The 14,785-nt window shown below is 39.7% G+C and overlaps 1 protein-coding gene across 3 annotated transcripts in view; it reads left to right on the top strand.

The window, feature by feature from the left end:
- Cep128 (centrosomal protein 128) overlaps nucleotides 1-14,785 on the top strand; it is a 342,449-nt gene that overhangs the window by 264,817 nt on the left and 62,847 nt on the right. For 2 of the 3 annotated variants that reach the window (XM_076921486.1, XM_076921489.1), the window contains exons 21-22: nucleotides 821-870; nucleotides 10,944-11,033. In XM_076921486.1, coding sequence (XP_076777601.1) covers nucleotides 821-870; nucleotides 10,944-11,033 — 140 coding nt within the window. The remainder of the gene's footprint in view (nucleotides 1-820; nucleotides 871-10,943; nucleotides 11,034-14,785) is intronic. The other variant, XM_076921487.1, reaches the window with a different exon arrangement.

Raw genomic sequence — 14,785 nt, forward strand, 5'->3', positions numbered from 1 at the left:
GTAAACCAGGCCTACTGTAGTGCCAATACCAATTCTAACGTGCGCCGCTTAAATGTGATCTGTGCTGACCATATCCGTGCTCTGACTCAGCCCAGCCCTCTTCAGGTTTGTGAAATGTATTAAGATTGTAGCACAGTGGTGTAGCTGGAGGCAGAGGGCTCTGCCAGCCAAATATATTTTCCTTTATAGCAAGTACATAAATTAAGACACTGAGAAACTGTGGCTACACGCATGCAAGAAGATGCATCTTCCTTCAGTTGACTGTTTTCCCTTCCAGCCATTCATTTCTCTGAGACCATGCCAAGCTGTTGGTCAGATATACCTGTGATACATCCTACTCTCTAAGTATAAAATGATAATTAATAATAATTATATGACTTTACACTTGATGTGGTATTCGACTTCCATTCATAACACTCATCACTGTAGAGTCTTTTTTAGTTTGGTTCCAAATACTTTGGTGGTGGGACTTGGCTTGAAAGCTCATCTTAAGAGAAAATGACTTGTTCTTAAATTTTTCTTTAAGGAGTTTTGTGTTACATGGTGGTTATATAGCCATTGGATAAAATGCTTCTGATACGGTTATGCTCGTTTGGTTTCTGAGTTCGTATGATTCTTTCATGTCACATAAAGCTGAGGATTTCCAGGGCTTTGCATCTGGCTTGGGGTTGGCAGGATCAAGAGTACTCACACAGCTCTTCAGCTAGGGGCAGAGGGTACTGTTTCTACACTCTCTCTCATACCTTAATAAGCACTTGATTTAAGAAGAAGCCCATTTTTTTACATTATGTTTTCATGGATGTTTATTTTCTCATTATAGGTCTGCTAGAAGAGACTCAAAGGAAAGATGAAGAAGTGGAAACTCTCCAGGTAAAGTCGGTTCTCAGATAGGCCAAGTATCGTTGTGATAAAAATATTTGCTTCTCTGATCTGTTACCTGTTTTATCTGTTATCATATTCCAACTGCACATGAGGTGACAGGTAACAACATGGGAACATTAAAGTTGAAGACTGAGTTTGCTTCTTCTAGTTGTCTTTGAGAGAAGAGCCCTTAACATTCAGAGAAGGCAGACAGCTCCACCCCACCCATAGGCTACTCTTGAAAACCTTGTATGCCTTGGTGCAGTACAGGGTAACCTGGGCATTTAAAGATGGAGACAACATGGTCTCAGAAGGCAGAGCTGCCAGATGACAACTTATAGAATGTGTACTTTCAAGTGAAAGTCAACCTAATTTTATTCAATGGATACCATCTACCAGTGATTGACCAGGAGTGTTAACTTACCCATGGAAAGCAGGATTTACCTTGTAGACCTTCAACTTACCATGGGTGTATGTACATTTTTCAGAAGGAAAATTATGTTAGAAAGGTTCTGTTAGAATTCTGACTGACCGTTCCATGGTTTGAGCAATTGCTGTTCAGTCAGCATCAGAAAGAAGTTCTTCCCTGATTTTTCCATAGGCTTAACTTTCCAATGGGTCACTCACTTGTCTGTCTTCATCAAGAGCAGATATAATCACGCCTACTCACCGACAGAGACAGTTCACATGACGTCATGTTGGAGAGTCAGCACTGTAAATTTGCAGCTCTTGTGGGCCTTGAGCCGTAAAGCTAGACTGGAGGATAAAATATTGAGCTGCTATTTGTGCTTTAGGGGTGACTATGTATGCTTCTGGTAAATGAAGAGTGGGCCAGGTTGAGTACAGCAAACAAAGGCAATAGGTTTTACTTGGATGTTCTTCATTTCATGATGTGTCCATGAAGAGAAAATTGGGTAATTGAACTGAGAATACTCAGTTAGCATAGCATTAGGATAGTATGCGCTATTACACATGTAGTAAGGTGACATACCTTAGCTATAGTTTTGTAGAGATCAGGTTTTTTTTTTTTTTTTTTCACATTTCCCACACTGTATTAGGATAGAGAAAGCAAACAAGAGTGAGGCCAGGAAGAGTATCAGGTGTATACCCACCCTTCTCACCTGGAGTTAGTATCAGCGGTGTTTGTTGTTGAAAGCACCAAGTTACAATTACTACTGGTCCCAGAATAACACGTGTTAGCATATCTATTGGATATATCTAGACTTTGAAATTAGTAACCCATCATACTGAAATTAGAATCCCTTACCTCATTAGATGTTGTGCCTGTGTTCCTTCTCAAGATATTTATTGATTGTCAGTACCACTCTTATCAACATGTCCATCAGGGCAAAAAATGAGCCAGGCAGCTCACCATGGACATTTACAGATACACGCTGTACAACATGATGTCCTACTGCAGGAGAGAGAAGCATTGCTATTACATTTTATGGCACTTAGTATCTGCTTCTATCCACTTAAAGAGACGGAGCTGACACCTCAGAATGACAAGAGTTCAAAGCACATCATAGAAAGTCTTAACTGTTAAAGAATAGAGGGGGGACATCCATGGAAGATGGTTATATGTCCCTGAGTTTCTGTCCCCCAGTATAAATACCATAGGTGAGCATTCAGAGAGGGTCACTGAAGTGTAAGTTGACTTCTTAACCCAATAATTCTGTGGTAAAGAAACGCTTTCCAAAAACTAATGGCAGTAAAGAGTGGAGGTCAAGAGCTCGTGCTCCGCCTCCGAGCCACTGTGTAACCTCAGGCAACTCAGTCAGCTTGGCCTTCTCAGTCTTCTTATCTGTGATATGAAGTCATAGAACTGTCTCCCTAAAGCGACTAGCCCAGAAGAGAGAATTATTTAATAACAACTTACTCTCATTTTTTACTTAGGTATCACAGCCAGTCTGCATTTAACATTACTTTCCTAAGGGCTGCTGTGCTTTCTCTGTTCTTAAATATAATCAGTATCTATAAACACTCATTGAACAAACATTGAATGAATGATAACATATTAGTACACAACACTTCCGGGTGCTAGGTAGTTAGATAAGCTGTGTATGTATTATGGGGGTGGGGAGTAGGGTGTGTGTGTGTGGGGGGGGGATAGATTGAAAGTCGGTAGGTTGAGCCTGCAGAGGGGATGACCTGAGTAGCTTACTAAAGCAAGTGTTTAAGTGCTCATTAAGAGCTATCCAGGGATGTTTAGGGAAAACTTTAGGTGCTGGGAAGGCTGAGGTAGAAGTGTACACTCCCAGGGTTTGGGGACTGCAAGTGGTCCATTATGATGGAATTTGTATCTTGACCTTAAAAGTTGAAAAGATTGAATACAAGAAGGCCACTTCACTTAGGATTTATGAGAATCTTCCCAAGAGATGGTGTTACCTTGTATTGGGTGACCTCGGCCTGTCTGAGGAAGGGTGGAGGTATCCTACTATATGTTAGGATTGTAGAGAAGGAAGGGAAGAAAGGAAGATAAAAGGAGATAAAAAAGATTAGGAAAAAGAAAAGAGGAAAAATTGGGTTAGCATTTAGGAAGTAAAAATGTATGAAGAGAAGTCTGTGGCTTCCTTGTTGAGGCCACTTTGTGCGTGGTCATGTTCACTAGTGAGTGTTAGGAACTAGCTGATTATTTTAGTTGATGTGTTGAAGTGCCCAGCAGCAGGGTATATTTGTGGGATGATCCTGAGACCACAACTCAGAAGGGCTACGTGAGTGTGCACAATTGGATGTCACTGATTCTGTTGTCCACAGTGTTCAGGTGACATAACAGTCCCAGGAATGTGGAAAATGAGAAAAATGAAAGTCTAGGCCAGATCGCAGGGAATACTAATATTCACCTCATGGATAAAGTCCTAAATCTGTTAAGTTGCTCATGACCTAATGTGACAAACTTCACGAGAACAAAGTATCATGAAGCTCACTATGTTTTTATATCAAAGGGAAAATAGATACGAGAACAGAATACATTTTTCTTATATCTATAAATCCTTTTGGTTCTCTGGCCTCAGAACTAAAATTTACTGTCCTCTTAGTCCTGTCATGCTTGTGATGTAACTCGTGTCTTTCATTTTCTAAGTATCTACTACTGAGCACATAATAAGTTCCTGGCAAGTTTCCCTACATTGAACAGACGAACACTACCAGTGCATCTCCTCAAGGCTCACCCACCAAAAAAACTACACTACTCTGTCATTTCCATTTAAAAACATTGACAAGGACACACAGGTTTCTCACTCATCCCTCTTTCTCCCTGCCTCTGTCTTACCTTCTTCCTCCCTTCACTTCTGTTCCTACTGTTCTGCCTCCATCCTCCATTAACTGTACTAGGTGAGGGCGGTACAGGCATACCTTTGGCAAGTGTATGAAGAGGTAGCAGGGAAGGATGGAATGGCAGGAAGTGAATGCTATCACAGACAGTGGAGATAAATATTGTTGACAGCTAGACGGTTACAATGCAGTTCATAATTAACAAAATTCTTTACTGGGGTGTAGTGTAATGTAATGTTAATCTTTAGAAGATATTTTTCAGAACTATTCCCTGAAATACATTAACTAATAATAACATTCTCCCTTTCAGATGACCCATTATAACATTAAATTTGTTTTAGTCGACTTTTAAAAATAGTTTTGAGTCTTCTATTTGAAGAATTAGATGATGATGATGATAGCTTTTACAACTATTTTAAAGTTGGAGGGGTAGGTATTGGCTTTCGGTTTTCTCACCTCCATGGCATGCTGGCAATAATTTATAATGAATAACATTTTCTCCACCCTTTACTTTGTGCTGGCCGCTTAGGAGCAGTCCGTGGCAGTACAGAATATTAATATTAAGAGGAAAAAATAGAATAAGGAATAAATTTATAGGTTTTTATTTTTTTAACTAGCATGACAAACATTAATCTAGAGGGTTTTATAATAGAGAATAGTAATATAGAGTTGGCAGGCACATTGCTGGAGATAACTGGGCAAGAGAAACCACCATAAATGTGATCGACACACAGAAATAAATGCCCTGGCAGAAGCTAACAAGATAGTATATTAATATCTCAGCAGGCCCAGGAGCTAGCTAGTCCTATTGCTAAACAACCATGGCAGAGACTGGGCTTCTGATAGACTGCCTTGGTCATTTCCAGTCTTCTGCCATCAATCATGTCCACTGGACTGTAGGGTACCAAATGCTTCTGCTGTCTCTCAGTGCACAAATGAAGGGGTGGGCAGCTGCTAAGTGTCCCTCCAAACTTACTTTTAAAAGGATGTAATGGGGAAGTGGGTTCTATCTTCTCAGACAGATGAATTGGAGCAGTTCATGCCCCAGAAATACTCATTTTCTTGGGAGCTGTGATGTATATTTTTAGAATCGTCAGTTGGAAAAACTGACAAATTGGAATTAACTGTTTAAGGTTCTATTAAGCTGGAAGGCCATCTGACGGCCTGTCCGTTCCTAGGGATGACTCTTGAGGGTTACAGTGGAACTTCTATCTACCTAGAAACCAGAATGTATCACATTCCACATCTACACACAAAGCCTTCCGAGGATGCAACCTGTAGAACTCAGGCAAATGACTATGTGTTTGTTTGTTCTAAGACATGGGACTAGGGAATCCTAAGCAATGCATCAGCAAAAATAAGCAGGCATGATTACGAGCATGGAGGGGCACCCCCTTTGCCATTTGGAAGGCAAGACAGTTGATAGCTCAGTAAAGTCACTCTTTTCTCAAGAGGCGAAGAGACTTGCCAAGCCTCACATTCCGTATGAGGTCTCGGCAGAGGTGAACATTAGCCGCATGTCTCGGGGTGAGGCAGGGTCTCAGCTCATTAGATTTGCACACTTCAATTTACTACATCAGGAGGCCTCTAGAGAGTAAGGAAGCAAGATCAGTAAAGTGGATTCCACCTGATATTCTAGTGCTCATTAAATTTTATCATCCTCTTTTACCTGAAAGAGGCAACTTAATTTTAATTCCAATTTATGACGGAATAAAACTTGAAAATAGAATACCCCAAGAGAAGTCTTCTATCATCTAATACATAGAGGTTGTTTGACTAGGCCATTTTCTTTTGAGACTAAAAGAAATATAAAAGTGAGCTGAGCTCTGTTTATTTACCAGTGTGAAAGCACGGGTCCTCAGGACTCAGCAGTTTTCCGAGTCCAGCCAACGTGAAGGCCTAAAACAGAGGCGCCATTTGGAGACTTTTACGAAGCGTGAGACAAAGCACAGTCTTTAAAAGCCCCAATTCCACTCTGTAACAGAAAGTTACTAAAATACTTTCAGTGGGTATCTTTTTCAGACTTTATAAATCGCCCTCACAAGAGTGATTTATGCATTTTCATGCACCACCTCCCTTGCAGCCGACTCCACAGAGGCAGCACACATTCCTCGATGGCAAGCTCAGAGCCCACTGTGGGCGCCAGGGCACAGGCGTGGATTTACACAGCAGCCTGTGTTTGCTTCAAAATAAAAACGAGAGACGATCTCAGCTCATCATCGCGTTTAATGGTGCTGAGCTTGTCTGGCAGAGTCTACAAGTCTCCAGAGTCAACAGTCCCCTTACACCTGGGGCATTCCCACTTGCACTGTGCCTCCTAATAGTGTCCCACATATACATGTCACATGACACCCCTAAATGGGCCTAAGATGTTGGAAGGCAACCATATCAGTCTATTTTCTTCTACCTTCTGGTAACATTTTAAAGAAGCATTTTAAGCAGCTAACTTGGAAACCACACCACGCTAATGCCTTTCAGTTAGAACAAATTTCCATTGACCCATGAAATGACTCTCTTGAGTTTGTAAACGTGAACTGGATGTTGCTAAAAAGCAAACAAACAAAAAAAAAAAAACCCCAAAACAAACAAACAAACAAACAAGCAAAAAATCTATAGTTGTCATTTTTGTGTTCTTGCCCTTCCCAGTCTCTGACTGAGTTTTTGGAATGTGGAGAAATATTGTAGAAGATTTGTGAGTGTCGGTTCTTGAAAACTCACTATGTTTAAATCTAACAAACATTTCAGTGGTGTTTACTAGTTCTTGTCAAGACTGGGCTAAATCAAATGAATGTGGTAGGTCATGCTTATTAGGTAGAGGATTGCCCCTCAGGTTCCAGGCCAGCCTAGACTACAGAGTGTGACATGTCTCAAAAAACAAAGCCAACTACACGAGCAGCAAAGAAGATTGTGTCAAATCATCCCAGAGTAATGTGCTGTGCATCAAAGGAGGAGGGAAAGTTCTGAATCGGTAGTTATAGAGTAGTTCGCTGTGCTGGCAGAAGACTATGCCATTTAGGCCTCACACAGTCCTCTAAGGTAGATATTTCTGTTCTTGTTGATAAATGAAAACACTTATGTAGCCAATAAAAGTCCAGCTGGCTCCAGTGCCTTGCATGCACTTAACATGTCTCAAGTACTGTAGTGTGCAGAGTTACCAACAACTACAACCGCCACTTGTGATGTCTGAATTCTCCTCCTCCCCCTCCTCTTCTTCCTCCTTTTTCTCCTCTTTCTCCTCCTCCTTTTCCTACTTTTCCTCCTTCTCTTCTTTCCTCATCTTCCTTCTATTCCTCATTCTCCTCCTTCTCTTCTTCCTCCTCCTCCTCATCATCATTACTTTTTTTCATTTTATAATGATTGATTGACAGACACTTGATTAAAACACTAGCATTCTATTTCTACAAAATAAAAGATTATAGGAAATTTTGTGAGTATTTTGAGCACATTAAATATCTTGGGCAACACTAATGACTCAGCATTAATGAAGCATCTTGCTGACTTTCTATAATTTTAAAACTATTCATGAGCTCTTAGATACCAAGTTTATACACTTACAGTAGCCAGGACAATATCAGACAGATTTGGCTACTAATGGGCAAGCAAGATTTCATTTCTTGGTTCAAGATGCTGAACAATCCAGAAACCTCAAACCCTTCTAGGAAGGAGAAAGTATCATTTTTCTCTTTTCAGTTATGCACCTTTGCTTTGTGCTAATTCATCATGTTTTAAATAAACAGACTGAAGAAAGTTGTTATTAAAACCCTCCTCAGGCGTCTTCAGTTTCAGGCTTTAAACCAATATTCAAAATATTCTGGCAAAAATTAAAGGCACCATTCAAACATTTCCATAAATGTTAAATTGTGTAAAAGGCGATAAAACTAAAATGAGCTGGAAAATGGCTATTAAGCATTTCCTCATATCATAATCCATGATTGTCTTCAGATGCTAAAAGTAGCTCTAATGCAGTCCTGTTTCCCAGAGTCTGTATTACATTTGTTTCTGGATTTAATTTCGTAGAACTTTACTATTTTATTTTACAGCACAACATTAATGTGTCAGTAAATGACATGTAATATCTTAATCTCTCTGTATTATTCATGAAGGGAGGTAGAAAACTCTGCCTACGTGTCATCTCCGACCTTTAGACCCATTCCAGTTGACTGGACATACTTTTTAGAAGAGAACCAATAGATTTGCCACAAGTGCAGGGAGCCATGGCTGACTTGTGCTCCCTGACAGTGAGGAGGAGCATGTTGCAGCCTACAGCTCAAAGAAGTGTGATCCCAGCACCAAAGCCATGTCCTGTCTCATGGTGTCTCAGCTAATTACCTTTAAGGTTGTTTCTTCATCCTCCTGCTATTCCCCTAGTGAGTTTAAACCCATGTGTTACAGCTGGCTTGATATTAGAACCTACTTAAAAACACAGACAGCAAAAATATGTTCCTTTTTATTGGGTAGCGAAGTAAGTATAAAATTGTGTACAAATAACAGTTTTTTATTGGATACTTTATTTACATTGTTGTCCTGTCATCTGAAAGGTTTTTAAAGACACGGTTCAAGGAGTGCTTTTGTGGCATAAGGAATTTTAAGGAGATGTCTCAGAAGAGAGTTCTAGTGTATATCTAAAACTGCATACAAAATAGCCATGATAACTATAAAGGACTTATTACTTATTTAGGATTATTACAAAACCTCAAGGTCAGCATATTGTCTTTCCCAGGACCATTAAGATGAGGGTTTGGTTAACATGTTTTTTTTTTTTTTCAAGAATGTTTATAATAGGACTTAGGAGACTGAGACAGGAGGGTTGCAGTTTTGAGGCCAGCCTGGCATACATAGCAGAAGAAATAAAGAGTCAATAAAGAGGAAAAGGTCGGGGGGAATTAGATTCATTTGAAGTACACTTGTATTGCAGACTATGCTTTATGTACGCATGATTTGAAATTCAACACTAACATAGTTCTTAGTTTGTTTTTTACTTTAAATAAAATTAATAACAATCTGCTTTTGGGAGTTTGAGGGAATATTAAAATTAAGAACATATGCTAAAAGGAGCTAAAACAAGTTTTGATACCTAAAGTTGAAAAACTGGTGTTGTTATTTTATGTAGGCAACTGAAAGAGATGTTTCAGTAGACAGTACGGTGCCCCTTTTGTTTTCCAGCCTTGGGATTAACGACAGTCCTGATCTCTGACCCTTTGCATCACTACCTACTCTTGTGATTTACTTCTCCCTAGATCTTTCCATGGCTTTCTCCTTTCCATCTTTTAAGCATCACCTCAGATACTGTCTCTATAAGGACTAAACCTTCCCAGCCTACGCACAGTAAACCTCCAGCCCGTATCACAGGGACAATCCCTGCATACCTTCTTTATTTATATCTTTGCTGTCTGTTGAAATGTGAGCTCCACAAAGAAAGACAGACTTTATCTTCCGTATTGATCTTATGCCTAACACAATGCCTATCTCAATAAGTGTGAAGGAATTAAATAAATAAATTAGTGGAAATGAAGAAGGGGGGGGAGACAGGAAATAAGGCGTTGGAAGAAAATGAAAAATAAAACGTTCTAAAAGGAATAAACAGTGTCCTGAGGAATAGTCTCTAGTCTGAGCATTGGCATCTGTGCACATCCAACTTGTAATTAGTAAAGTTGTAAAATAATACAGTGCTCTTTGTTCTCTCCTCTTCTCTTACTGTTCTCTCCTCTCCCTGCCACACTGTATGTGGTGTGTGTGTGTGTGTGTGTGTGTGTGTAAACATATCATTCTATCCTCTCTAGAAACACACAGTGACCTCTGTCAAGTAGAAAGAGATTCTTAACAGACATCAACATCTTTTTGTGGCCACTATGCTTTGCTGAAAAGTTCAGATTCTAACTACCTTCACATGTTCCTGTCTTATGCTTGAGCTATGCACTGTATCATGGAAAACACTGTAGACAGGGCATAGGCCATCACCAGGCTATGTTCCAGTAAAGCTTAGTTTAGGGACACTGACATTTGATTTCATACAATTTCACACAGTAGTGCTCTCCTTTGGTTTTATTCAACCAAATAAAAATATAATGACTGTTTCAGTTCATGATCCTGTGAAAACAGGTAGCTGTCTGGATCTCCCTACTCTCCCAACTCCTGGACTAGCTTCATGGTAATCTAATGGAAAAGTGCTTGCACTTTGAGAGATGAACTGCACAGGGACAGTGGGAATAAATCTTTCACTTCTACATAAGATAAAATTTCTAATGGTAGAATTTAGAGTAACTTGGCAGAGAAGGAAAGTCTAATGTCACATGATCAGACCTCCCTGGTCTAAAATCACGAGCATCCTGGATGTTCCCCTTATCTACGGTAAACTTGAGAGTCTGAGCAACACTCATGGTTGCTGAGACTGCCCAGGGTGGCTATTGAAAAGCCATAATTCTACGTATTCCCTCTCTTCTTAGCCCTGGGAACTGACTATTCTTTTTCTTTTTTTTTTTTTTTCCAATGCAGTTTTGTGAAATCAAGACAACTTGGGCACATTAAGCTAAATCCTGGTGTTCTTTGTCATCCTAGAGGAACAATGTTTAGAATCTCAAGTGATGATTTCTCTAGACTTTGTGGTTTTAAGTGCAATAAGGACTTCTCTGGGGGGACCACTTAAAAACACTGTATGATGCTATTTTCTCTAAATGTAAAATTTCAAAAATTAGTTGGAAATTATGGTGTCCTCATGTTATTTTTATCGCTATACTATTTTGAGCACTCCCAATAACTTTAAGATAAGAGAGCTCTCATACTCTTTCATAACTCCCATCTCTCTTAAACAGCCGAATCTGCTATTTAAACTTCCACCTTGGGAAGAAGCTAGTCAGTCTGCAGTGAATACTCAGAATGCAGCTCAATTTGAAGATAAAGCAGTTAAGTATTTCATAGATAGGAATGTTTAGGATATTTAAATTGAATAGCTGGAAAATGCATGTGCTTTATTTTTGGGCATACAGGATAATCCAGCCCTCGGGTACCCTTCCTATAAGCACGTGTAAACAAGTCATTCATGTGTGGTTTTCCTCTATATTGTTAGATCTAAAAAAAATAGTTACCCATTGGTTGCACAAGAGTAGATAATCTGAGGTTTATTTTGTATCTGTTCCCCACCTTTCTTCTGTGACTCTCTGTGTGTATTAGGAAATACAGACTAATAATAGTGTTTTAATTAAAGCTAAACAGAGAAGACTGTATGACACAAAGCCAAATAGTTTGCTCTAAACTGTCTAGCTCAGGTCTTGACTGTCCTCAGCTACAGCCCCTTTGGCACGTAACACTGAGAAGTAGCTGCACCTAAGAACATGTGGGTGGAACGTAGCCACACCCTGAAGAGGGTTGAGTCAATGACACTCTGTGTAAACTAGGATGCAGATTGTTGGAATTGCACAGAGATGAGCCATTTAATCACGAGGGTGGACTGTGTGGTTGTGCTATTTAAGACTCAACTGTGTCACCCATGGGACACCCTTACAATGCCAAGACTGTAACTTAGTTTTCATGAGGAAGGAGCTTGGGCCAAAGGGTCCTTGCTTATATGGGGTTTCTTGTTATCATTTTCATCCAAGAAGCCCAGGGCATGTGTGCCTTTTAGGGCTGCAAAGGAGACGTCATCTGCAGGGTTCTCCTTTGCTGCAGTCGGGGGCTGTCCAGCTGCATTTGAAGGCTTTCAGGTTCACATCCCCTTTCTATCTGAAAATGTAAGACCATCCTAATATTTCCTACACATTCTTCATGACACAAACTTGTTTATAAGCTGTGCCATAATCAACACTGCAATTTGACCTGTTCAGGCTTCAGAGATTTTGTTGTTGTTGTTGCAAATGTGTGACTAGTCTCACAGCTGGAGAGCTGTACTCTGTGTTGCTAAGTGTAAATAAGTCTTTGAGAAAATTATGATGTGTTGGGTTCTGAGTTGCTGGCTTTCTTCCTCTACTCCCCAACTGCTATTCTTGCCTGTCTCTCTGGGAATAGTTCATCTTAGAAATCATATCAGCTGTCATTTATATTGACCCAGCCGCAGCCACAGGCTATATTTTATTCTGCTGATAGTTTTCCCTCGTGCTGTAGCCCAGATGCCACACACTGACCATAGCCCTTTTTTTCCTACAAGTAGCCATTTCAATATGGAATTGTGCACTCCCAGGAGAAAGATAATACTACCTTCCATCTTCGTTATCTCTTTAAGGTACATTTTGTAGACACATACCTACACACCCCATTATTTTGTGTCTTAAAGGAGGAATCTTACAACGATCCTTCATTTTAAAAAATAAAAGTTGTTGCTTTTTTATTTTGAAATGGAGTGAAAAAAAACCTAATTTTAGTATTAGTTTTATAGAGTTAAGTGAAAGAATTTATAGCGTCTTGAAACAAACCTCAGTTCCCTCCTTTCAGGTTGTATTTTCCAATCTGAAGTCTAGAGACAAATCTGCAAAGCTTCACTCACCACCACTCCCATTCCATTCCCCACTTCACAAGCCATCACTCAGGCCCTTCTGCATTTGCCTCAGCAGTAGACACTAAACCGTACCCCATCCTTGTGAGAGTACACTGCTACCTTCTCCAGAACAGCAAACCGACTTATGGTCAGCAATGACCTCATAACAAGCAAAACCACAGTCTAAGTGCTAATCTGAGATTGAAGCAGAAAGAAGGCATAGAAAACAGCTGCTAGCCCACAGGTCTCCATCTTGGCATCAATAATACCCAAGAGAAGGTACTGGGAAAGTAGAGGATACTCTTTGAGTCTGCTTTTAAATCCTATGATTGTCTCAGACACTTGCCACACCAGGCCAGATGACAATGGTTTATTATTAGACACTCTGTATAGGCCAGGATTTGACATATCCCTTTAAACTTGCTTTTCTTGGTAAGTCTGTTTTATCATTTAGTGACAGCATTTTAAAATAAAACCTTCATGTGTTACTGTTGGTTTTTTTTTTTTTTTTCATTTCTTTCATTAGTTTTGATTTATTGTTTTGGACCATGAAATAGGTTAGTTTGAAAAAAGCATATAAGCAGCTAATGAAATGACAAATTCATAGGTAGTATCTAGGGAGCTGTGGTGACAATAAACTGTGCCCAGTGATGGGTAAATTGAGCATTGGATGATTGGCACACCAGTGCCTTCTGTCTGGTACTATCTAATCTCAAGTTTTCAGAGTATAGGCTAGGCTAACTTTGTTTGCCTATTGAAAGGGAGCATGCAATTTCATGTATACATCATAATTGCATGTAGTTTATTCAGAGTCAATTTATTCTAGATTGTAAAAGCTTTTGATGTTTCTCTGTTGAGACTATTTTTTCATCTTCGTTTTATTGAAATCCCCCTGGGAAATACCTTGTTGGTGACACTCAATAAAAGCTTTGTTCTTCCATTCTTTGGACTATCTTGACGTTTGGAAAAGAATGCTTTTGAGGTTATGTCTACTTTTTTGTTGGTTTGTTTTTTTTGTTTGTTAGTTTAATTATTGAATAACTAACAAACAGTTCATTGCAACAGCTTGCTATGAGGAAATGCCCTGAAGGAAAAATGTATATACTATGTGCATTTTGTCCCTTAAAATACCCTTTGTTAAAGGATTAGCAGGTACAGATGATTGTCCCCTAGAGAGAGTTGACATTAGACCTGGTGAGATGGCTCAGTTTGTAATCTACGTGCAATACAAGCATGCGGACTTGTTTTCCATCACCACTTACAAAATTGGACATTTTTGTATATAGCTATAGTGAAAGCAATGGGGAACTGGAGAGAGAGGGCTTCAGGCTTGCCACCTAGTTAGTGGAGCCAAATGATTGAGTTCCACATTCAGTGAAAAGCTCTATCTAAAAAATGAGGCAGAGAGTGATTGAGGTAGACACCCAACATTGACACTTGGCCTCCACATGCACACACATGTGTACATGTACACACATGTGTACATGTACACACAGAAGAGTTGGTGTTGAAAAGAGGGGCCTTGTGTAGTGGTCTTTGGAGTGAAGCTGAGCAGTTGCCTTCGAGCATAGGCTATGTGCTTTTAATAGGAAGATGTCCGTACTGTGGGGTTTTCTTTTTAAAAACTATACCCCCATCATTATCCCCTATTTATAAAGAGAACTGCCAAATTGTTTTATGTGTAAAGCTTTGGTATGGAACAGATTCATCTGATGTTTGTATGCCAGTGTTGTTTTCTCCTATGTTCGGGATACATTTAGAGCCCTTCTCTGAACACGCTGTGCGATTGTAATGAGGACAGTAGGGGTCTCCAACTGTACATTTCTGTGGCAGATGAATTCTTATTATTTTAATCCGTAAGCTTCTAATTCATCTCTTAAATGTGATAAGTAATTCAATGTGTCAAATTGATTGGTTCAGCTGATTCCAAGTGAACTGGTAGTGATCCACCATTCCGATACCAGCGATCCATTCCATGCTCATTTCCAACCTGGCTGCCAGTCCCTACCCATCTGCAGTGATAGTAATGAATTTGCCTCTGTTCAGTCCTGAATTTTAATGCACACTCCATTTTGACCATAAGTAAATGAATATTTATGGTTCACAGCAGAGGGTTCACCTCATCCTAAAAAGTTAAAATATGTTTTAACAGTATGCATGCTGTAAGCTTCCTCCCAAATATAGCTC

Source organism: Arvicanthis niloticus, chromosome 23, assembly GCF_011762505.2.
Source record: "Arvicanthis niloticus isolate mArvNil1 chromosome 23, mArvNil1.pat.X, whole genome shotgun sequence".
Lineage (NCBI taxonomy): Eukaryota > Metazoa > Chordata > Mammalia > Rodentia > Muridae > Arvicanthis > Arvicanthis niloticus.